Source organism: Corvus hawaiiensis, chromosome 5 (assembly GCF_020740725.1).
Source record: "Corvus hawaiiensis isolate bCorHaw1 chromosome 5, bCorHaw1.pri.cur, whole genome shotgun sequence".
NCBI classification, from domain to species: Eukaryota; Metazoa; Chordata; class Aves; order Passeriformes; family Corvidae; genus Corvus; species Corvus hawaiiensis.
Window position 1 is genome coordinate 47,840,165 of NC_063217.1, and position 22,202 is coordinate 47,862,366.

Sequence of the window (22,202 nt, forward strand, 5' to 3'; positions counted from 1 at the left end):
TGGCTGCCAGCTGCAGCTCTCAGGATATCAATGCATGGATTAACCCCTATCCTGTCTGAGACAGGCCTTTGGAATGTCCAGGAAAGGAACAAAATGGAAATTCTGCAGTTCATCTGCAGCCAAGGTGTGCCCGTGTCTCAGACACTCTGCCCAACAATGGTCTCCCCAGTGCCAAAGAGCACCAAGGATTTTTAAAGGTCTGAGGTGGTTTCTACACCATGGACAGGGTAGGTATATTCAACCTTGAGAGGGCAGATGCAAGTGGGCAAGGAGGAACTGTCTTTCACCCTGTTAAGCTCTCAGGTGTCCTGTTAGAAGGAAGCAAGTGGAGCTGGTTTCTTTCCACAGTACAGAACTGAGAGGAGGAAGTCTCCATTGTTTTGATATTGAGGTTTGTAAGAGTTCAAAAAGGAATACCTTGAAGAAAAAGCCATCAAGGGCTATTAGAAGGAGACACAATGTCTGGCTCAAGAAATGCTGATCACTGAAACCTGGATGAGGTTGCAGGGAGAACTGCACATTTTCCCAGTTCTCTCTTCCTTAAGCATAATTTCTTCTTCATTGTGGCTTTTTTTTCCCCCCTTAATTTTGTTCAAAGCTCCTCGGGGAATAAGAAAGGGGATAATATGTGGAGCACAGGCTGTCCCAGGGTTATAATGCTTTACTGCTCACTGGCAGTAAGTAAGATCAGCTGTGATAGCCTGAGAGGAGGGCAGATTGGCCTGTTTTATAGCCTCCTTTGTCTCCCTGCAGCTCTCAGTACTGCTCAGTCATTAAAGAAGTGACCCTGAAAAGCATTGGCAGAGGATGAGGTCTGCTGTTGTTTCCTGCACGAGTGGCTTCACCATGTGCTTCGCATCACAGTGGGCTGCACTGTCACCCCAGGCCTGGAGCAATCAAAGCAGGTGAGGCTTTAATGCAGCACTGAGAGCAGGAATCAGTGGCTCCAGGGTGACATCATGAGACAAGGGGGGCATCCTGGTCCAGGACACCAACTGTGCTCCTGGGAGTGAGGACCAAGTGCACCTAGATCCCAACCTGCACCATGGTGTTCACGGAGGGAACACGCATGAGTGGGTTGGATGAGAAGCCGTGATATACCTGCTACCTGCTCCAGCTGAGCCTCGCGTCAGTAGCCAAGTGCAGATGCAGCCTTCAGTATGTAAAGAACGAGAAAAAATCTGCAGGCAGTTGGAAATCAGAAAGCCAAACTCCCTTCTATAAAAACCCCAAAGAAATCTGGTCAAAGGTGGGTGGGGAGGAACTGTTCTGGAGGCATGTTAAAACCAGGCTAGTTTTCCAAGCAATGGTGAATCAGATGTTTTCCTGTGAAGTTATATGCATCTAGAGAGAGATGACAAAGACAATTATTTTTCTTGGTGTGCCTTACTAAGCAGCTAAAAGCAGTGATGTGAAGCTAACTGGGATCTGTGATGGCAAAGCAATGTTGGATTGGCTGCTTCTGGTAGAGGAGGACCTTTTCTCATTATTTGAGTTTTTACTCTGTTAGATAATGAGGTCAGCCAGGGAATACAGTGAGAAAGCATCTTTACCTGGGCTGTTCACTCTTGTGTTGAAGGGATGTGTGTGGAACCAGAGATGGAGTATGGACAAGGAAGAATTTGGAGTTATTAAATAGAGGACGGAAAACAGAACAGAAAGGGAAAATGCTGTGTGGGGTGGGTTGGGTTTTTTTGTTTTGTTGGGTTGTTTGTTTTGGGGGTTTGGGGGTTTGTTTTTTGTTGTTGTTGTTTGTTGTTGTTTTTGTTTTGTTTGGGGGGTTTTTGTTTGTTTTTTGTTTTCTGGGGGGCGTTTTGTGAAGAGTTTTACTTTCTTTGGAGAAGAGCGAGGTGTGGCCAGATTTTTTTTTTTTTTCCTGTGGTAAAGAGTTTCCAAGTTTCCTTGGAAAAAGGAAGAAACTGCCAGATCCTGGTCACAAAAGTTAGAAACTTTTAGAAAAGTTAGTCGGTGCAAGGTGGCATCTTGCCTGAAAGCAGGACTGGCTGGAGGGGTGAGCAAGAAGTGGGTGTGACAGTGTGGCTGCTTTCAAGAGTGGAGGCACTGTGCCAGAAAGCATGGTGGGACACAGAGATGAGGCCAGAGGAGACAGTGAAGGGTCAGCCACTGCTCATGACAGCTGGCAAGGCATCCATAATGATGAATTCAATCCCAGTCACTATAAGCAGCAGTGAATTCTGCCCTTTTTCCAGCCACAGGCTCAATCTTCGCAGGCAATCTCCCCCGTCTGTGCAGGGGATGCGCAACTGCTCAGGGATGGGCTGCTCACCTTCCCACTCTCTTGGCCATGCCCTGCAGCAATGGGGAACAGCAGCACTTCACACTGCTCTAAATATCATGTCCAGGATACACTGACCTCATGGACCTGCCTGGCAGGAGACACCTCAGTGAAGCAGGGTATCAAAGGACTGGAAACAGTCCTTCAGCATCCATATAGGTGTGTGTGAATCTGTATATGCACCTGTCTATATATGTGTGTGTGTATACACAGAGATGAATGTGTGCCACCAAGTGGCAGGCCCCTCGTGTCCTCCTAGCAGAGCTACCTCAGAGAGCCCTGTATGCCTGCAGTCCTGGGGAGATGCTTCTGCCTTGTTGGTGCAGGCTGGCAGTGATTTTTCCTTCCTGCTCCCAGTGTGGAAGGATCAGAACCCCCGAGCCAAGTCAGAGCTACCCAGGCGAGGAGGCTTGTCCCCACCATCCTGTCCTGGGCTAAACCTGGGCTTGGCCTTCTCACAGCAACTGTATCACCTTGTCCCGCCTCCCAAGGCGAGACAAGGTGCAAGGGTGCAGGGAAGCTTTGAGCAGGGTGTGGTGACAAGCTGTGAGGCTGAAAGTTGGGGTGTGCGACAGGGCTGCTGTTAGGCTGAGCATGGCAGCTGCAGGTGGACATCCTGATTTCCTTCTCCGTTCCCTCCAGGATATCCTCATGGATAACTCACCGAGCCTGGGAGAGCAGAACAAAGCAGGACCTTCCTGCAGCCTTCTGCTGCTCCCCAGTGGCGGCGTGGAGAGGCACCACAGGCGGATCCTGATGGGTGAAGCCCGGACGGGAGGCGGTGAGGGAACTACGGCATCTCTAAGTGGAGGTCGTGATTTCCTTCTCCATCTTCCCCAGATCTCACAGTTAATTCTCAGCGGGCTGGGGAACAGTAGGGTGACAAGGATGTGGGGGAGACATAATCACAAGCCTAGAGTTTTTTTGAAAAGAAGCAAACATTTTTGGAACCTTTCAGGGCAGTAGACAGTACCTTGTGGGTTTATTTCCCCAAATCAATGAAAGCTCAAAACGGTCTCAATTTCCTTATCCTGATAATTCACTTGCTTCTTAAAAACATCTTCCTCCCCAGTTGTGTTCTGAAATAAAAAGCATGAAGGCAAACACATCAAGTTTCCAACCTGCCTAGGGTGTTGAAAGCATGTAGCTCTTTTAACTGCTGAGAACAAGAAATTGTTTCCTTACTGTATTCATAAAATTAGTCCTCCAAATGGCCTGAACGTTGTTCCTTTCAAACCCCTTTTAATTAAGGGAAATAATACTGTGGTAAACAACGCTGTTTCTTTAAGCATCTTGCCAGGCTGTATCACAGCAGGTCCTAATATTTCCCAGTTCTCCCCAGTAGTGCCTTAGGTTTGTAAGCTTTTATTTTTCAAAGCTGTTTGGCCTTTGGGACATGGGAGGATTTCCCAACCAAAAGTCTCAGTGTTGGTGCTCCCCCTGCCTGTGCCGAGGCTCTTGGAGGCTGGAGGTGCCACTTGTGAGACCACTCTGTTCCTCATTAAAATACCCCCCGAGGCAGGTGCTGCCACCATCCCTGTTTGCTTTTGCTGGGCACTGAGCTGGCCGTAAGGGTGTAGGTTGGAGGGACATTTAAGCAAAAGAAAGACAATGCTGCTAAGACAGCAAAGTAGAAAAATGACAAATGAAAGACAATGTCTCCCACCATTTCCTATCCCTCTGGCATGGCATCTGTCACCCACTTTGCCAGGCTGTCCCAGGACAGAGTTACTGAGATTACCTGATATGTCAGGGAGTCTGGGCACCAGACCAGGGCACCACTCTGCAAGTCTCATGGGAGTGCTGCTGTCAGTGTGGCTGTGGGCCAGACCCTGAAACAGGAGTTGTAGTTCTTGGGAGCACAGGATTGAAAAAGGGTTTTTGTTACCTGGAAGAAGCTTCGGTTTCTGAAAGGTAGTTTGTAATGCTCTCTCTTTTTATTTTATTTTAAGCATTGAATAAGATGATTTCCTAGGAAGAAATAGGTATTTCATGAAATCCAGTTTTCCCACTGGCATAAATTTTAGTCAACAGATTGCAGGCAGTTTAATTTTGAGTATAGTCAGGCCACACAGCACAGAGGCAAGTAGAGCTGTCCTTTCTTTATGGAAACAAGATTGCAGAAGTTTGATAACTGATGGGAGGCCGAGTGTCCCACAGATTTTTTTGTTTTTGTTTTTTTTTAACAGCATGATGTCCCTTATCTTTAGGAAAAGGCTGCTTAGAAGTTACTGAAAAGGAACAGGAATATGCCAATAACAAAAAGAGAATGGGATCAATCACATAGCAGAAAGGATACCTGTAATTTTCTATGAACAATATAAAATCAATCACACTATTTAATGTGAAACTGCCTCTGGATATTTGAAAAAAAACTGGTTTTGCTGTATTCAGAATAGTTAAAGGTGTTAATGGGACATGGTGCTAAACTTTTTAACAGCATTTTTCATGCTGCTGTTTGCATGAGCACAGATTTGTTCCCTCTCATTTTGGTGCCAGCCTTCTCCTATCATCAAGCCCCCCTTAGATTTTGGAGGCAGAGAAGGGAGAATCTAAATGTCAGTGAGAAAAGGAGACTTCCCCACTAATGGAACTGTTAAGAAAAAACAGAAAATATCAAAAAAATCTCTTCAGAAGTCCAGAAAAAAACAACCAGTACCTCACAGAGCAGAAGTCATTGTAGGTATGTATAAATATAATTATGTACGTTGGGCTATTGTCTATACATACATGTACCTGTATGTTCTTTTATCTATACACATGTGTGTAAAATATTTTGACTTTAAATCATGCTTCAAAAAAAATCTCCTGCATTTTGAGGGGCTGGACACACCAGGTCTCCTCTCCCTCACTGCTGCCCCAGATTCCCAAGCTAAGGCTCAGGTGCACTGGGCATTTCCACCACACCCACTAACTTCTGGACCCTTTTTCACAGTCCCTCTGCTGCCACTTGCCCTTCCCAGCCAACCAGTGTGAGGAGTTATGGCTTTGGTGGTGTGGGTACACTGTGGGGTGGCAGACCTGGGGTACAGGGCACATCCCCAGGGACCTAACACAAATCTCAGCATTGGCCTACAAATGTGAGGAGGGCATGGGAGCTTTCTGGATAGTCTTGGGGTTGCCTGGATACTGCTCTGTCCTTTCTACTCTCTTCCCCGACCACTAGGACCACTTTGCCTGAAGTTCCTGCCACAAGGGTGCTCATCATCCCAGGGATCTGCACACTTGTGTTTCCTGGGGAGTGCCTGAGGAAGTCAACTGCCCAGAGCTACTGGGATGCTGCCCAGAGAGAGTGGACAGCTGGGTGTGGACACCACACCTTGGAACAAATATCTCCTGACCCAGAGCTGTGCAACACCCTGGTCTTTCCATCTGCCTGGGGGTGTCTCTGCTCTGAGTTTCCAGCTGACTTGGCTGTGTCAGAGCCCTACCTGTGCCAGCCTTGTGGCTGGTACCATCTTTTCTGTAGCATGCAGGAGATCATCCTGGAGCTTTCCCTTTCTGAGCAAGCCGGAAAACATGTACATGCCAGAACGTCTCACAGAAAGACAGTGGTGCTGGTAAGTGTGCACCCACTGCAGCAACTTTCTAGACTCAGCTCTCATGCAGGGCAGTTTGATGGGAAGGCTGGAGAGGATGAGTGCACAGCATCCACAGGCCAGGGATGTGCTTGGAGTACAGACTAGTCTTGGGGGTGGATAGACACTCACGCCACCACACGCAGCTGGCCGGGAGACAAGCCAAAAGGGATGGAGGGGCAGCACACCGGCAGTTTCCCCCGGGTGTGTAGCGAGAGGTCTGCAAACTCCCGTGCCCCGGGGCCATCTCCGCGGCTTGGGCGATTCCCCCGCTTTGCCTGCTCCTTTCCCAGGCAGTGGCAGGTGCCTTATCCTCTCGCCGGGCTGTTTTCCTCCCTCGGCCGCTGCTCTCCCTCTCCTTGTTGTGCTCCAGCGGCTCTTTCACAGCGCTCAAGGTCGAGGCCGGCCGGCCGGGGGGGTGCGCGCAGCCCCGTGTTTTCGGGGGTGCCCCCGCGTTCAAGGCTGCCGCTGCCTTCCCACGCCCGGCGCAGGTGCTGCGGGCCCGGTTCTCACGGCCGGCTCTCACAACAACCCCCACCCGGCCAGGCGGGGCGGGGGCCAGGGGTCCCTCCGCACCCCTCGGCTCTTGGCGGGCGGCGGGTCCCGAGAGCGCCCGGCCCGGGACCGCAGCTGCCCCGCCCGAGGCCGGCGACCCCCGCGTCCCGGCCGGGGGGCTCTCCGGGGCAGCGTGGCGCAGCTCCCGCGGCGGCGGGGCGGGCGGGGGTCTCTGCGGGCGGCGGGCGGTACCCGCGGTGCCCAATGGCCGCCCGCGCCCGGACATAAAGGCGGCGGCCGCGGCTCCGTGCTCCCTCCGCCGGCCGGGCCCCCCGGAGCCGCCCCTCCCCGCCGTCGCCGCCGCCATGGGCCGCCCCCCGCCGCCGCTCCGCCGGGTCCTCGTCTTCCTCAGCATCCTCCTGCCGCCGCTGCTGCCGCTGGCCGGGAGCGCCGCTGGCGCCGGGACACGCCGCGCCCGTGAGCCACGACCAAGGGGGGCGGGCCTGTGGGGAGGGAAATTCCTGCCTCATCCCAAGGGGCTGCGGTGGGCGCCCGCCGCATCAGGGCAGCTTCCTCATCCCCCCACGATGGGCAATGGGGGGGTCCCTGTCACCGAGGATGTCCCCGTTCTATTCATCCCCCGGTGATGTGCTCCTGCCCCCTGTGGCATACTTGTCAGCCAGACAGCATGGGGACCCCTGCGCCCCGAGGGACCCCGTACCGCTGCCTAGCGGCTTGGGGGGTCCCTGCCTTCCCTGAGCGGGGACGAGAGGTGCAGTTCTCACCTGTAGCCCCAGAGGAGATCCAGAGGTGGCCCTGGAAGGGACCGGTCCCTCCCCGCGCTGGGCTATGCCGGGACCCCCAGGCTGCAGGGGGGCTGTGCAGGTGGATGCCCGGTGCGGCCGCCCTGCCTGATCTCGGGCCCGTCTCCCTCTTGCCCGCAGCGGCCGCCAGCCCCACGTGTGCAGCCTCACGCCAGGCCGCCTGCGCTGCCGGCTGCATCCCCGTTCCCTGGCTCTGCGATGGCGAGCAGCAGTGTCCTGACGGCACGGACGAGCAGTGCGGTGAGTGGGGGAACACTGGCACCCATCCACTGTCGTGGGGTGGCCTGGGGGCTGTGCTGCATGGGCATCAAGGGGCCCTGGTGCTCTGGGGAGTGGCGGGGCAGGACAAGCCGGAGGCACCTCAGTCTTTGCTAGCTCTGCCTGTGTGGCATCCTGCAAGGACCTACGTGCCCCAGAGATCCTGGGGAATATCTGTGGCATGAGAACACACCCTGGAATCTATGTTCCTTGGGCTCTGCCAGCACCTGTCCCGTGCCAGGATGAAGTGGACCTTTGTTGTTCTGCCACAGCAGTAGGTCCCAGTGACTGTGTGTTGTCCCTGCAGATGTTGCCTGTGGTGGGGACCCCCATGTCTGGCAGTGTGACGATGGCCGGTGTGTTTCTAGCAGCTGGCGTTGCGATGGTGCCGCTGACTGCCTGGATGGCTCTGATGAGCAGGACTGTGGTAGGTACTCTCTGCTGGGGGCTCTGAGGGGGGGTGGTTCGGGATGCAGGGCAGGCTGGTGAGTGCTGCGCTGTTTCCTCAGTGTGCGGGACAAAGAAGGTGCAGTGTCCTGGCACCCACCACTGTATCCCGCACTGGGAGCTGTGCGATCGGCACCAAGACTGTGAGGATGGCTGGGACGAGGAGGGGTGTCCCCAGCAGCCCTGTCTGCCTGGGCAGTGGCAGTGCAGGAACAGGGTGTGCATCATGGCTGAGTGGAAGTGCAATGGGATTGATGACTGTGGTGATTCCTCGGATGAAGATGTCTGCGGTAAGCAAGAACACTGGATGCCCCTCAGTAGGGTGAGACCTGTCTGGGCCATGTGTGAATTAGGGAGTACTTTGTTTTCCTGGGCTCCAGCTTCCCTTGGGATGGTGACAAGCTTCCCAGGAAGCTGTTGACGCTTTGCAGGGCCTTCCCAAGAGTCTGGGACCCATGGTTTCCCCTGTGCCCAGGGTATTGGCCTGCCTTGCTGACATGAGCTGTGTGTGCCATAGCCCCCTGTACACCTGGCATGGTGCGGTGCGATGAGGGCAAGTGTATCCTGGAGTCCCTGATGTGTGATGACAAGGATGACTGCCTGGATGGCACTGATGAGCCCAGCACATGTGGTGAGTTACATGCAGCTGCTGGCTGCTGCCCATATGGGTGGGGCCAGGGGGAGGGGATTCACGGAGCTGTCCTGCCTCCTGTCACTCTTTTCTGTGTCCCCTCAGGTCGGAGCTGCTTTGTACGCAACGGGGGCTGTGCAGAGACGTGTGCCGACACACACTGGGGAGTGCAGTGCTCCTGCGGGGCTGGCTGGGTGCTGCAGGCAGATGGGCAAAGCTGTGCTGGTAAGGGGAGGTCAGGGTGCATGTGCTTCGGTCAAATGTGGCCTTGGCCACTGACAGCAGTCTCCATGGAGCCCATGCTTCTAGGGGAACACCTGCCTCTGCCCTGCTCCTGCCTGTGCATCACACACGGTCCCATAAAGATTGTGTCTAGATCATGTCCGAGCAGCAGCTGGTGCATTTTGGGGCTGAGGCCCATGTTCTGGTATCTAGAGAGCCTGCCTGTAGTCCCAGGGGAGCTAGCGGCAATACTGTCTGGGGCAGCTCCATGGCAGGCTGCTGATCTCACCTATCCATGCAGATGTGGACGAGTGCTCCCTGGAGTACAGCCCCTGCAGCCAGCTGTGCAGCAACACCCCGGGCACTTTCAGCTGCGGCTGTCTCCAGGGCTACACCCTGCGGCATGGCACTGCCTGCGAAGTGGCAGGTAGGGAGAGGAGGGGAGCCCAGGCTGGCCGAGGGGCCGGGCAGTGCCCCTAGCTGGCCATGTCCCTGGTCAATGAGTGACTTGCCTCTCACCCTGGCAGACAATGCAACACAGATCCTCGTGGCCGTGGGGCAGGACCTGGCCCTTCTGGATGTACGGACCCAAGCCTACCGGCCCCTGCTCTCCACTGAGACCGAACCCCGTGCCCTGGTGTATGACCTGCTCCGAGAAACCTACTACTGGCTGACAGAGGACGGAGAGCTCCGTGTTCACCACCCAGGGAAAGGCACAAAGCCTCTCTATGCAGGTGAGGAGGACCAAGCCTGCTGGGTGCTGTAGCAGGGCTGAGATGGATGCTGAGAGCTGGCCTGCCACCCCAGTACTGCTTTTCCTGTGTAGAGGAAGGGGCAACCTGGGTTTGCCTCCCTGCCTGGAGCAGGTGTGCCTTAAAACTGCTCTGTCTCTACAGATGCCAGAGAGGTGAACAGCATTTCCGTGGACTGGTTCACAGGGCAGCTGTACTGGGCAAGCAGCCATCCTCCAGCCATCTGTGCTGGGCTGGGCGATGGCCGGGGTTATGTGACAGTGCTGGGGAAGGACATTGCACCAGAGCAGCTGACAGTACATCCAGCTGCAAGGTGAGCAGTGAACGAGCCAGGGTTGGCCCAGGCTCCTGGGATCACGATACTGGTGCTGACCGTGTCATGCCTGCTGCGGGTCTATGGCAGCACTGGTATTATGCTGTGAAGTGGGTGCTTAGTGCCTGCCCCCAGGTCCCTGTACTGGGTCAACCGTGGACAGAGGGGCCGGGCAGTCATTGCTGCAGCCGGCATGGATGGCTCAAACCGGCGGGAGCTCACAGTTGTGTCCATGGAGGAGCCTGTGGGGCTGAGCCTGGACCATGTGGCTGGCAGGCTGTACTGGATCAGCGAGTACAAGGAGGTAGGGATGAGGGCGCTCTCTTCCACCCAGAGAGATGATAAGGTGGGAGTTGGGAGGGTGGCCCTGGTTCCCCTGTGTCCATGGCCAAAGCATGGGAGGGAGCAGGGAGTGGTGCCTAGGTCTGGCATACATTCCTGGGCTGGGAGGAGAAGCATCAGGGTCTGGGGATGCCACATGGGCACTGTGCCTTGCCTTGTCCCCAGTCCATCGAGACGCTGCGGGTGGATGGCAGCGGGCGCCACTCCTTCCACGCTGTTTTGCGGAGCCATACGGAGCCTCTGGGCCTGGCCGTGTTTGAGAGCCGGTTCTTCTGGACCGATGGCACAGAGCTGGTGTCAGCAACCTGGGCCTCTCCCCAGGAGCACGCAGTGCTGCTCCGTGCCTCTATCTCGGCTTTCACTGTGCTGCACGCACTGCAGCAGCCTCCCCGTGAGTACCCTGTACGTGCTGCACTGCTGCAGGGCTGGCAGCATGGCAGCAACCCCCACTACATCCCTGGGTGCTAGGAAAGGCTCACAGGGTCCTGAAGCTCACCAGGTCGTGCCCAATGGTTTGCCTGATCCTGTGACAAGGGGTTGTGAGGTTGGTTCAGAGGGGACCTATAAAACTGTAGGAAAGCTGCCAAGGCCCATGGCTTTGGGTAGACCTGAGCCCTCATGAGACATCGTTACCCTGCCTCCAGACCTTATCCAGACCCAGGACAGTCTGTGGTATTTGGGGATAAGGAGAGATATTGGGGTCATGACTGCTTGAGCTTTTAACATCCTCTTGCTCCCAGGGGACACTGCTGCATGTGCTCCGGGCCTGTGCAGTCACCTTTGCCTTCTGTCCCCTGTGCACCCTCGGGGCTACAAATGTGCGTGTCCAGAGGGCCTCTTCCTCCTGCCCTCGGGGAAGTGTGCAGGTGAGCAGGGTCTGGCTCTCTGGGGTGGTTTACATCCATGTGGGAGCTGGAGGAGGGCCATAAGGGGCTGTGGGTTTGCTGGGATGAGGTTCCCGGCACACACCAGTGCTGTGACATTTCTGTCTTGGTTCATGCTGGTGACCCCATCCAGTGTCCCTGGGGCTGTGCTCACACACTGCCCTTATGCCCTGCAGAGCTGTCCATTGTGTATGCATCAGGAAAGGCCATCTCCCTGGTGCATGTAGGCCCTGGAGCACACACCAAGCAGGTGCAGGAGTGGCAGGAGCCTTTCCATCTGCAAGATGTGGACTGGCAGAGGTCAGTACTCTATGGGACAGATGACCGTGGGACTCTGCTGCGTGTTGTGGGCCACCCTGGCAGGAGAGAGGCCATTGTGACTGGGCTGCCAGGTGAGACCCTGTGGGGTGATAGAGGGCACCGTCCCCTTCCTGATGCTCCCTGAGGCCTGAGGATCTCCTGGGTGCAGAGCACAGTGGGCTGGTGGTGCCCAGAGTGAGGCCATGTCAAGGCAGTGGGCAGCTGTGCCCTGGGTTTAGGGTCTAGGGGCACCCAGGCAGAGGTGCAGGGTCATGGGGCAGCCTCGTAACTGCTTGCGTGCCTGCTCTTGCCAAGTGTGCTCTGCCCGTGTGGACATCCGCTCGGGGGACCTGTACTGGCTCGCATGTAACCGGAGGGACATCGGGATGATCCAGACATCTGACATGTCCCCGCGCATCCTGCACCGGGCTCACAGCAGCATCCAACACCTCTTCTTGGACTGGCGGCGTGGTGCTCTCTACTGGCTGGCTCGCGGGCAGCCCCTGCAGCAGCTGAGCCTGGCGGGGGGTGCTCCATGGGATGCCTGGAATGAGACGTGGCCTGGAGACCTGCCTGCAGCCATGGATAGCAGAGCCTTCAGTGTGCTCTGGAGCTCAGCCCTGGGTGAGCCCTAGTGGTATCTGGAGCAGGAAGTGGAGGTAGTAGACGTAGGCAGGAGTGATCAGCCATGTCCTAAATGCAGTATGTCCCTGCCTGAGCAGTAGGATGCTCATGGGGCAGACTGTGTCCTGTGGCTGAGTCCCTGGCCTCAGCCATGAGGTCCCTGCCATAGCTGTGGGTTGTGCAGCACAGGGGGGGCCATGAGGGGTGCGGGCAGGCTCCAGGTCTTACCATGCCTCTGCCTCACAGGCCTGCGGGCGCTGAGTCTGACCAAGCGGCAAGCAGTCACCCTGGCACCCAGCTGGCCCCATGGCCTCATGGCCGCCTTTGAGCCATACCTGGTGTCGGCAAATGGGACAGCTCTGCTGCTGTGGGACCGGAGGACACTGGCCCTCGTGCTGTCCATGCCGGCAGCAGGTGTGCAGGGAGCGGTGGCCTTCGTGGGCTCAGAGCTGCAGGCTGGTAAGAGTGGCTGTGGTTTTTTGCCTGGCACTACTGCTGTACCTGATGTACCTGTACAGGCTGGGTGGCCTGTGCTGCTCTGAGCTAGGGCAGGGTGCCTGGCTACTGGTGGCCATGTGGGGTGCTCTGGGAGGTGCCGGGAGTGTGGGGAGGGCACAGCCCCAACAAATCCCAAATCCTCTGCCAGTGCCACCAAGCAAAGGGACTGCCGTGCCACTCCCTCCACCTGTGACAACCACTATGAGGACAACCACAAGCACCACTGCTACTGCTACCACCTCCACAACACCACCGCCAAGCCAGACCACCACGGCACTCACCACTACTCCTGCACCAACCAGCAAAGCTACCACATCACAAACCACCAGACAGTCCACATCAAAGAAGACCACCCCAGCACCAACCACTGCCCGGACCACACCAACCAAGCCTACCACTGTGCAGGCAGCCAGCACCAGCACCACAGCCACTCGGTCTTTTACAACTAAGATCAGTTCCCCACAGCCAACCACTACCACCCCACACTCAAGCAGTTCTGCACGGGTAGTGACACCTACCCCATCCCTCCGGTCCAGCCCGGCACACCCCTTGACCTCAGTTCTCCATCTGTCCTGTTCTCGCACGCATGTGCTCTGCCGTGATGGCACTGGGTGCGTGGCCCAGGAGTACCTGTGTGATGGGGAGAAGGACTGTGCAGACGGCTCTGATGAGGATGGGTGCGCCCAGCTCTGCAACACCCCAGGTAGGAGCCATTCTTCTGTCCCCTGTGCAGCTGTGTCACCCTGTGCCAGGGCTTGTGGCTGCTTCCTGGTGGGGTTTTTGGGACAGGGTCCTGGTAAAGTCTGTGTCCTGGGATCTGATGCTTGTGATGTGACATACTGGTTCCTTCTGAGCTTGGCACTGGGTTCAAGGTGCTGTTGGAAAAGGACAGAGTTGGTCTCTCTGCCCATAGTGACGTAGATGTGGCTGAGTTGAGACTGCCACAATCACCTTGCTCAGGACCTAGGCTGCTAGAGATTCACTGTCTAGGAGGGACCAAGCTCTGTCACTTGTGGGGCCTTTCTAGGTCACTGGAGGGCTAGCACAGGGTGTGGGCACCCTGGCGGCCTTCTGCAGGCAGTGCAAAGCCCCTTGTCTCCCCAGGGGCCTTCCACTGTGCAAGAGGAGCTGTGTGCGTCAGGGCGGGAGAGCGCTGCGATGGGGTGCCACAGTGCCCCGATGGCTCAGATGAGACAGGCTGCTGGACCCCCACGCAGGAGTGTGCCCTGCGCTGCGATGCTGCCACCCGCTGCATCCCCAAGAGCTGGCTCTGTGATGGCCATGCCGACTGCCTGGACCACACTGATGAGCAGGGCTGTGGTGAGACCCTGGGGCTGGATGGGACGGGCTTCTGGGATTGCATGCCCCACAGGTGGATGCACCAGGTTTCTTGTGGGTCCAGGAGCAGACACTGCCCAGGGCAACCTGCGGAGAGGATGGGGACAGTGCCCCCGCTCAGCCCTGGCCTTTGCCCACAGTGCTGAAGGAGTGTGGTCTGACTGAGTTTGCCTGTCGGAGTGGGCAGTGTGTGGCCCTGGCCCTGCACTGTGATGGTGACCACGACTGCCAGGATGGCTCAGATGAGGAGGGCTGTGCTGTGCCCCGGCCGCTGCTCTGCCGTGAGGGTGAGGTGACCTGTTCCCACAGCGGGGAGTGTGTGCCGGAGGCCTGGCGCTGTGATGGTGATGCTGACTGCAGGGATGGCTCAGATGAGCAGGTGAATGGAGCAGTGGTGACACAGCCTGTCCCCACTCATGCCCAGGAGGGCTGGTAGCCTTTCTCACCCTCTGCCTTGCAGGGCTGTCCTTGGGAGGAAGGGCTGTGTGGGGACCGGCAGTGGGGCTGCTCCCGTGGCCTTGAGTGCATCCCTGATGTCTGGCGCTGTGATGGAGAGACTGACTGCACAGATAGCAGTAATGAGGCTGGCTGTGAGCAACACCCTGATTTTCTCCCCTCTGTCTCACCCAGGGGTGGCTGGTGGGTGCCCAGCACAGAGGGAGATGGGTATGTGTCTGTGCTGAGGTGAAGGGCCCTGTATGCTGGCTGCCTATTCCCAGCATCTGTGTTGGCTCCAGGTCCTGAGTAGCTCTTCTCCCTCTAGGGGCCAGTGGCCTTTGGGTTAATATAGCCTGAAGCCAGGCTACTGGCACAGCTCTGGATGTGGCTGCAGTGAGCTCTGGGCAGCCTCTGGGAGCGGCTAAATCTACCCCAGATGAGCAAAAGGAGCTGGTGGATGAGGCTCAGGGCAGCCTTCCCCACATGTCCCTGCAGGCCAGCCTGCTCCCTGCCAGAGTCACGAGTACCCCTGCGGGCTGGGGTCCTGCCTGAATGCATCCCTGGTGTGCAACGGCCGGCAGGACTGCGCGGATGGCTCAGATGAGGGGGGGAACTGCTCTGTGCCCTGCCAGCGGTCCTGCGCTCATCTTTGCTACCCCTCGCCCCAGGGCCCTGTGAGTGCCAGCAGCCCTGGGACGGGGGCTTGCCATGCCATGATGCCCTGGCCCAGCTGCAGAATGGAGCCTTGTGTCCCCAGGGTGGGCAGCTGATGGTCCCTTTCCCCACAGCGGTGCTGGTGTGGCCCAGGCTATCGGCTTGCTGAGGATGGTCTGTCCTGCATGGACATAGATGAGTGCACGGAGTGGGGCAAGGGAGCCTGCAGCCAGACATGCCTCAATGCCCCAGGGTCCTACAGCTGTGGCTGTCTCCCTGGCTACCTGCTGGAGCCCGATGGCCATGTCTGCAAACTCACTGGTAAGTCCTGGGGTGGCCTAGCAGCACTGAGCATCCTTGGCCCTCTAAGGTACGCCAGGGGCTGGTGGATACTTGTCCCCCTATGTCTGCTGCCCATGGGGAACCTTGTAGTCCTGTGAATGGCCCTGTCCCCCCTGCCATGTTGCCTCCCAGGCCCCATTCAGCTGTGAGCTGCTGTTTGCCAGCCCATGGCTGGTCCGAAAATCCATCTGCACTATCTGAGAACATCCCATGTGGTAGGGCTGAGTTCCAGCTCCAGTGCCTGTGAGTGCTGTGTTCCTTGCCTGCATGTGCTGGGACCACTAGTGCTGAGCAGGGTCTGTGTTGCCCCAGGACCAGAGCCCAAGCTGCTGGTGGCTGTGCAGTCTGAGGTGTTGTCCTATGGCCTGCGGAGTGGGCATGAGGAGGTGGTGCTGGCCACTGACAAGGATCGTGTTGTCTTCTCACTTGACTATGACTTGGTGGAGAGGAAAGTCTTCTGGATGGACCTGGCCACAGAGAGCATCCACTGGCAGGATCTCAACTCGGGAAAGAGAGGCACACTGGTGAAAGGTGGGCTGTGACAACACGGGGTTATCAAGGCTGGCTTCTGTCCCTGTGCAGTCTCCAGGTTGCAGTGGGGTGCCAAGCTGTGATCCCTTACGTGGAGGAGTGCTAGTGGGAGCAAGGTTGGGAGGAGCCAGAGCTCCTGGGATGGAAGGGACCTGGGCTGGGAGCACTTTGCCAAAGGGCCATGCAGCTGTCATCCCACACAGGTTCTGCCTCTTGGATGCCTTTCAGGTGTGAGATCAGACTGTATAGCAGTGGACTGGCTTGGGAGAAACCTGTACTGGACAGATGGGGCAGCAGGGCAGGTGCTCGCCACTCGCTTGGGGGCTGCCTGGCGCGGGATACCAGAGTACACTGTGGTGATGGATGGAGACCTGGACCAGCCCCACTCTCTGGTGCTCCAGCCTCTGGCAGGGTAAGTCTGGGACAATGGGGCGTGGAGACCTCCTTGCCATCCTTGCCCTGCCCCATTTTCTTCCATGGAGGCAGGTGAGAGGCTGGGGAAGAGGTGGGATGGCCTCACCTTGGTGCTGTCAGGACTGTGTGACAGAAGAGCCCAGACACCTGCCCTGCCCTGCATGGAGCTCTCAATATATCTGTGATGGGATAGGAAGCTCAAGGCTGCTTTTCTGGGCTGCCTTGGTGCTGGGATGATGCTGTGTCAGGGCCATAGGCCTGCACCTCTCTTCCCACTAGGCTGATGTACTGGTCAGAGGTGGGGAGCCATGCACGGCTGATGGAGGCCAGTATGGATGGGAGTCGGCGGCACGTGCTGCTGGCCCAGGGACTGGGCTGGCCCACAGCACTGGCCCTTGACCTCCCCACCCAGAGGATCTTCTGGCTGGATGAGAAGCTGGGCAGTGTTGGTTCTGCACATCTGGACGGCAGCAGTGTGAAGGTGTGGTGGGGCACTGGTGACAGGGCCCTGATGGGGATGGGGGTGGGCACTGACAGCCTCTCTGACAGGTTCTGAAGCTGCGCTGGGTCCGGAGCCCCTTTGCAGCAGCTGTGTGCGAGGGGCAGCTCTACTGGTCGGAGAGGAAGACATGGTCCGTGCAGCAGGTGGACAAGGCCAGTGGCAAGAACAGGACCGTGCTGCTCAAACGGCAGGGGCAGCCCCACGGCCTCCAGGTACCTATTTGGGGAGCCCCAAACCATGCTGTGCCAGCACTGCTGATCTCCCATCCTGCACAGCCCTGTTGTCCTCTGAGTGCGGAGGCACTGGGAGCTGTACCCCCATCCCAGTGGTCCTTGGGCAGCAGTCTCTGTGGCCAGGTGTCTCTGGTCCTGTTGGAGCATGTCTGCCTCACCATCCTGCCCCGAGCTGGGCTGCATGTGGGCCTTGGGAGCATGGTGTGGTGTCAGCGGTGCTCAGTTCTGCCGGCAGGTGCTGATGGAGCTGAGCCTGAGCCTGCTGTCCTGCAGGTGATGCATCCGGCCCTGCGCCCCACAGCCCCCAACCCGTGTGAGACGCGTGGCTGCTCCCACCTGTGCCTGCTGAGCGCCAGGCACACTGGGCAGTGCCGCTGCCCTGCCAGGCTGATGCTGGCCGCCAACGAGACCACCTGCCTGCCCGTCCGCGATTCAGCCTTTGCCCTCCTGGTGTCACCGGCAGCTGTGGCACAGGTAGCATCCTCTGGAGCCAGCCCTGTGGGCTGCTGTTCTCACTGCTGTCAAGGAAGAGGGGTCCCCATCTTAGTGCTGCCTTCTTCCTCTAGGTCTACCTGAAGGACCTGCCTGCAACAGCTGGATCCCAAGGGCTTCCCCCACACCGGGCCTTGCCCTTGGCCAAGGTGAGCCGCCTGACAGCCGTTGACTATGCAGTGAAAGACAAGAGTTTGTACTTTGCAGAGGTGGGAAGCAATTCCATTGGACTGCTGCGCCTGAAGGACTGGGGGCGGCTGTCCTGGAAGAAGGCAGTAGCTGTGGAGGGCACGGTGACATCCCTGGCCTTGGACTGGCTGAGTGGGAACCTTTACTGGATTGGGGGGCAGCCGCCCAGCATCCACGTGGCAGCTCCCAGGGGGCGGTGGGCCCTGGCACTACTCAGCGAGGGGCTGCAGGGTGCTGCCTGGCTGGCACTGTGCCCTCGTGCTTCCACCATGTGCTTTGTCACAGCAGCTGGCAGCCACAGGCATGGTGCCGTGGTGGAGTGTGCGGCCATGGACGGCACTGGCCGCAGAGCAGTCTGGAGGAGAGCCCGGGCTCCCACTGGCCTTGCCTTTGGGGGTGCTGGCTCCAGGCTGTACTGGGCAGACCATGGTGAGTGAGGGCTGAGCCAGGGCACTGCTGGGGATAGCAGTGGTGCAGGCACTACCTCCACAAAGCACAGCCTGGCGCAGCCCTGAGGGGCAGCCTGAAGCCCTCTCTGTCTCCACACTGAAGCCTCTCCATCTGTGCCCTGCAGAGAGAGGTACTATCAGCAGTGTTGAGCTGGATGGATCCCGCTTCCGGGTGGTGCGGGAAGGGCTGCATGGTCTTTCACTCTTTGCCATAGGAGAAGGCTTTCTGCTCTGGAGCACGACCTCTACCAATGGTAGGTCTGTTCGCTGTGCTTTAGGACACTAAAGCACTACTACTGCACTAGGACACGGGGTTCTGCCAGTCCTTCTGGGGTGCAGGCTTGGCCCTCTGTGGGGTGAAGGGCAAGCTAGGGGACCCCCACCTCCCATCTCAGGCACCCCTGTGGGAGGAGGTGGAGCAGTGCTGACCCCATGTGTCTTCAGGCTCCAGCAAGATCTGGCACAGCCGGCTGGAGCAGGCTGACAACTGGTGGTTCCCGATGGAGCAGGAGTTGGTAGCCATGAGGATTTACAGCCAGTTCTCACAGGAAGGTGGGTCTGGGACTGCCCCAGCCCAGGACATCTGTGGGGTTCAGCTGTGCCTTGTGGTGGCCGGGCTAACCGGCGCTGTTTTGGCAGGCACCAATGGCTGTGCAAGGAGCAATGGGGGCTGTGCCCAGCTCTGCCTGCCCAACCCTGCCGGGCGGCAGTGCCGCTGCTCTGCCGGATACCACCTGGTGCATGGGGCAGCGTGTGCGCTGGCACCACCTTGCCCGGCCTCACTCCAGGCCTGCCCCGACCTCCAGAGCTGCATTTCCAGAGAGCAGGTCTGTGACGGGCGCTCCGACTGTGCCGACGGTTCCGATGAGTCTGACTGTGAGTGCCTGCCCACAGCCAGGGTGTGCTGGGGTCCTTGGCACAGGGAAGCCTGCCCAGTCTCCCCCAGTTTGGGAACGGGGTCTTACCTGCGTCTCTGCTGATCTGTGCCCATCCCTCCAGGCGCCTCAGTGAAGGTGGGGATGCAGGTGCCTGCAGTGGCACCATCAGGAATGTCCCACATAGAGGAACAGAAACCAGTCTCATCCATAGCTGCACCCCAGCCTCAGCAGCCCAGCCCCAGCCTGTCGGCAGCTGCTGGCCCCCAGGAGCATGGAGAGCCCTTCGTGGTACCCCCCAGCACAGAGGAGGTGCTGGGGGCTGTGCCCTGCAGCAGCGAGACATGCAACCTGCGCGGGGACTGCGCCATCGAGGCTGGCCGAGTGACATGCCACTGTGCCCTGGGCTACCGTGGCGACTACTGCGAGGAGGCCGAGGTGCAGCCCCTCGCAGGACCCATTGTCCTGGGGGTGGCTGTGCTCCTGCTGCTCGCTGCTGCTGCTGTGGGGGCCCTGGCCTACATGAGGAGGCGGGACAGGCGGAGGAGGTGAGCTCTGGGGCTGGGCTGGGCCAGGTACAACTGGAAATAGAGAGGGACAGGGACACTGTGGAGTCCTGATGGGCTATGTGGAAAGCTCCAGTCACCCCAGCAGGCTATTACCAGGGGTTGTGGCAGGACCTTGGGATCTGCCCCATCTCTAGGAGATGGCCATGCCATTCTCAGTGTACATTTTTCCCTCTTCAGGACCTCAAGCACTGCTTCAACTCGGGTGCTGACCTTGTACCACCGTGAAAGTGATCCTGAGGAAGAGGATGAGGAGGAGGAGGAAGAGCTTCCCCCCAAGAGTGATACATTTGTGAATGAAGCTTATGAAGGGAAAGAAGTGAGTAGCATCTGGAGCAGGCCCCACTAGGGACTCCTCTGCCACCCTGCAGTGCCCCAGGGCCCAGTGCTGGCATGGTCCCCACTCCTGAGGCAAGCTCTGCCCTCCTGCTGAAGGAGAGGGGAAAGACCTGGGGCGCCTAGAGTCTGACAGGGCTGTCCCACTCTGCATGTGGCTGGAGCCCCTGTGCTAAGGTGTGGGGTGGGCTTAGAGAGACTGGGTCAGACTCACCCCTGACACAGCCATCTGTGATTTCTGCAGGAGCTGCCAGCCCTGCTGAGGAAAGGACCATCTCACATCAACACCGTATTCTCATAAAGGAACAATGTGCAGCATCTCTTGTGCCACTGTGGTTTGTGTGCGGGCCGGGGAGGGGAGGTTTTGCTCTTTCTAGATGTCTAAGACCTAGGGAACATAAGAATCCAGACAAAAAACATTTGGGAGGTTTATCAGGAAGTCTCCAATCCCAACACACTCTCTGAGACTGTCCCTTGAGCTACTATCCCTCTACAGCAAGGCTTAGCTTGCTGACCAGGGTGATTTGGGCTTGCCTGGTATAAAAATTTGGCCAAGTAACTCTGCAAGGAAGCTGGCTTGGCTTTTACCTTGTTATGCAGGGGGCTGAGAAGGATTTTATAGTGCAGTTCTGACCTCCTGAGTGTCCCCTACAAACCAGTGAGACCAGTTTTACCACCTCACACCAAGCTAATTTTGAAAGGGGAAATATATGCTATTTTTTTCTCTGTGATCTTCCTTCCCCCCCCCCACCCCCCCGCCCCACCCTGAAGTGTGCTCAAGGAAGGAGAAATCTCTTCTAGAGCTGATTTTGACCACGGGGTTAAAGTCCTTTGGGAAAATGTATAAAAGCTAGCTATGCCCTTTTACAGACCTTTCCTTCCTGCTTCAGGCAAAGCACAGGGAAGCTGGGTGAGCTGTGCCCACTGGCTCTCAGCCCAACCTGCCTGGCAGAAAGCCCATAACCATCCCACAGCACAAACCCATTGCTTTGCATTTATTTTTCTGTTCGCACAGTCCTGAGCTGAGCAGAGACATGAGGCAGGTGCTCCCCTCCCCTATTGCCAGCTCTGAAGGTTACACACTTCTGATCTGTATGTTGCTTACATGGGAACACCGAAGCTGCCTCTGCCCAAGCTGCTGTGCATGGTACAGGAAGATGAGGTAAAAGTGGCATGGAGGGACTGGAGCCACCTCTCATCCTCAATCCAGCGTGGCTTTGGCACAGTTGTAGATCCTAGAGAACAGCAGGCTTTTGAGGAAGTTGCAAATATTCAAATCAGGTCCTTGGTCTTGTTTTTGGCCTGCTCAGAGGTGCCCCGGGAGAAGGGCATGGCTTGTAGGGGTAGGAGCCAGCACTGCTCTTGATGCCAGGGAGGTGACTGCTGTCCCAGTGCTGGGGCTACAAGTCAGAGTCACAAGGTGGGCTGCTCCTCCAGTGCTGTCCATCTCGCTCATCCTCCAGCACGTCCCAGGGATTGCTGTAAGCTCTACTGGAGCACGGCCCAGCCTCTATCACAGGGCTGGGGGGCAATTTGGGGGCTCTGCACTCCTTGCAGTAGTGATGGAAGCTGAGGGCGAGAGCCAGCCCCCCCAAGATCTCCAGACAGCTTCCCAAGTAGCTCAGTACCAAGCTGTAGCCTACGCTCAGCGTGCTGCCAGGCGCTGCAGGCAGTGCCCACAGCTCCTGGGTGTACCAGGAGCTGGGCACTAGGCTCATCAGCCCAGAGAGGAGCAGCACCAGCCCTGCCACGCCGGCCACCAGGTGCCGGGGCTCCGGCTGCCAGCAGCGAACACCCAGGGCAGCCACCACCAAGCCCACCAGGGTGAGCACCAGCGAGGAGGGCATCAGCCCTTGGGCCACCCGCACGGGCACCTGCTCAAAGTAGCCCAGCTCGTCAGCCTGCCCGCAGAGGCGGTCATGGGTGCTCTGCCGCTCCCTGCATATGTCCCAGATGCCCTGCTCCCAGACGACGTCCATGGGCTGGTCAGGTACGTGGCTCACCTGCCTCCACTTGGGTGAAAGCGTGCCCGTGAGTGTCAGCAGGAGCCCGCAGGGGCACAGTACCAGCCCCACGATCATCGCCGCCGGCGTCCGCATGCTGGCGAAGCGGGTGAAGCGGGCTCCGGGGGGCTCCCGCTTGCCCGAGGTCGGCGGGAGCTCCGGGGCTCGCTGGACAGGAGCTGTGGCACCGGGGCAGGCAGCGTGGGCGGTCCCGCGGCGGTCCCGGAGCCCTCACGGCGGTCCCGGAGCCCCTCAGGCGGGCAGCCCGCGGAGCCGGCCGTGGCCGGGCCGCGGGGAGGTGCGGGCAGGAGGCGGTGCTGGCAGGCGGAGCCCGGGCCGGGCAGGGCTGGCCGGCACCTGCTGCGGGGACAGCGCC

At 58.1% G+C, this 22,202-nt stretch overlaps 2 protein-coding genes across 3 annotated transcripts; one reads left to right on the plus strand and one right to left on the minus strand.

Moving 5' to 3' along the window:
* Positions 1-6,715: 6,715 nt before the first annotated feature.
* On the plus strand, positions 6,716-20,141 carry LOC125326734 (prolow-density lipoprotein receptor-related protein 1-like). Of its 2 annotated transcripts, XM_048305181.1 has the most exons (33): positions 6,716-6,846; positions 7,314-7,433; positions 7,759-7,878; positions 7,961-8,188; positions 8,416-8,529; positions 8,635-8,754; positions 9,053-9,178; positions 9,279-9,485; positions 9,648-9,816; positions 9,952-10,120; positions 10,324-10,549; positions 10,899-11,024; positions 11,219-11,434; positions 11,658-11,966; positions 12,213-12,425; positions 12,613-13,167; positions 13,569-13,784; positions 13,943-14,181; positions 14,263-14,392; positions 14,736-14,914; positions 15,029-15,215; positions 15,549-15,767; positions 15,996-16,179; positions 16,461-16,662; positions 16,731-16,895; positions 17,190-17,390; positions 17,483-18,026; positions 18,172-18,300; positions 18,491-18,598; positions 18,686-18,922; positions 19,046-19,469; positions 19,668-19,806; positions 20,068-20,141. In XM_048305181.1, exons 1-33 carry the CDS (start codon positions 6,735-6,737, stop codon positions 20,122-20,124), a joined length of 6,690 nt encoding a protein of 2,229 aa, XP_048161138.1. In that variant the 5' UTR covers positions 6,716-6,734; the 3' UTR covers positions 20,125-20,141. The 2 variants fall into 2 exon arrangements, with proteins under 2 accessions (XP_048161138.1, XP_048161137.1); XM_048305180.1 differs by lacking the exon at positions 6,716-6,846 and having other exon boundaries at positions 6,931-7,433.
* A 547-nt stretch (positions 20,142-20,688) lies between these two features.
* Positions 20,689-22,123, minus strand: CLDN23 (claudin 23). Its single transcript, XM_048304516.1, has one exon. It carries the CDS (start codon positions 21,920-21,922, stop codon positions 21,224-21,226), a length of 699 nt encoding a protein of 232 aa, XP_048160473.1. The 5' UTR covers positions 21,923-22,123; the 3' UTR covers positions 20,689-21,223.
* Between the last annotated feature and the right edge of the window lie 79 nt (positions 22,124-22,202).

What these genes read in the sequence shown, in the direction of transcription:
- CLDN23 (XM_048304516.1), bottom strand. Translation starts at nt 21,922, where the DNA reads ATGCGGACGCCGGCGGCGATGATCGTGGGGCTGGTACTGTGCCCCTGC.
- LOC125326734 (XM_048305180.1), top strand. Translation starts at nt 7,016, where the DNA reads ATGTGCTCCTGCCCCCTGTGGCATACTTGTCAGCCAGACAGCATGGGG. An exon ending in CCAGCTCTGCAACACCCCAG is followed by an intron (nt 13,168 to 13,568) that starts GTAGGAGCCATT and finishes TTGTCTCCCCAG; the next exon opens with GGGCCTTCCACTGTGCAAGA. An exon ending in GTGCTCCAGCCTCTGGCAGG is followed by an intron (nt 16,180 to 16,460) that starts GTAAGTCTGGGA and finishes TCTTCCCACTAG; the next exon opens with GCTGATGTACTGGTCAGAGG.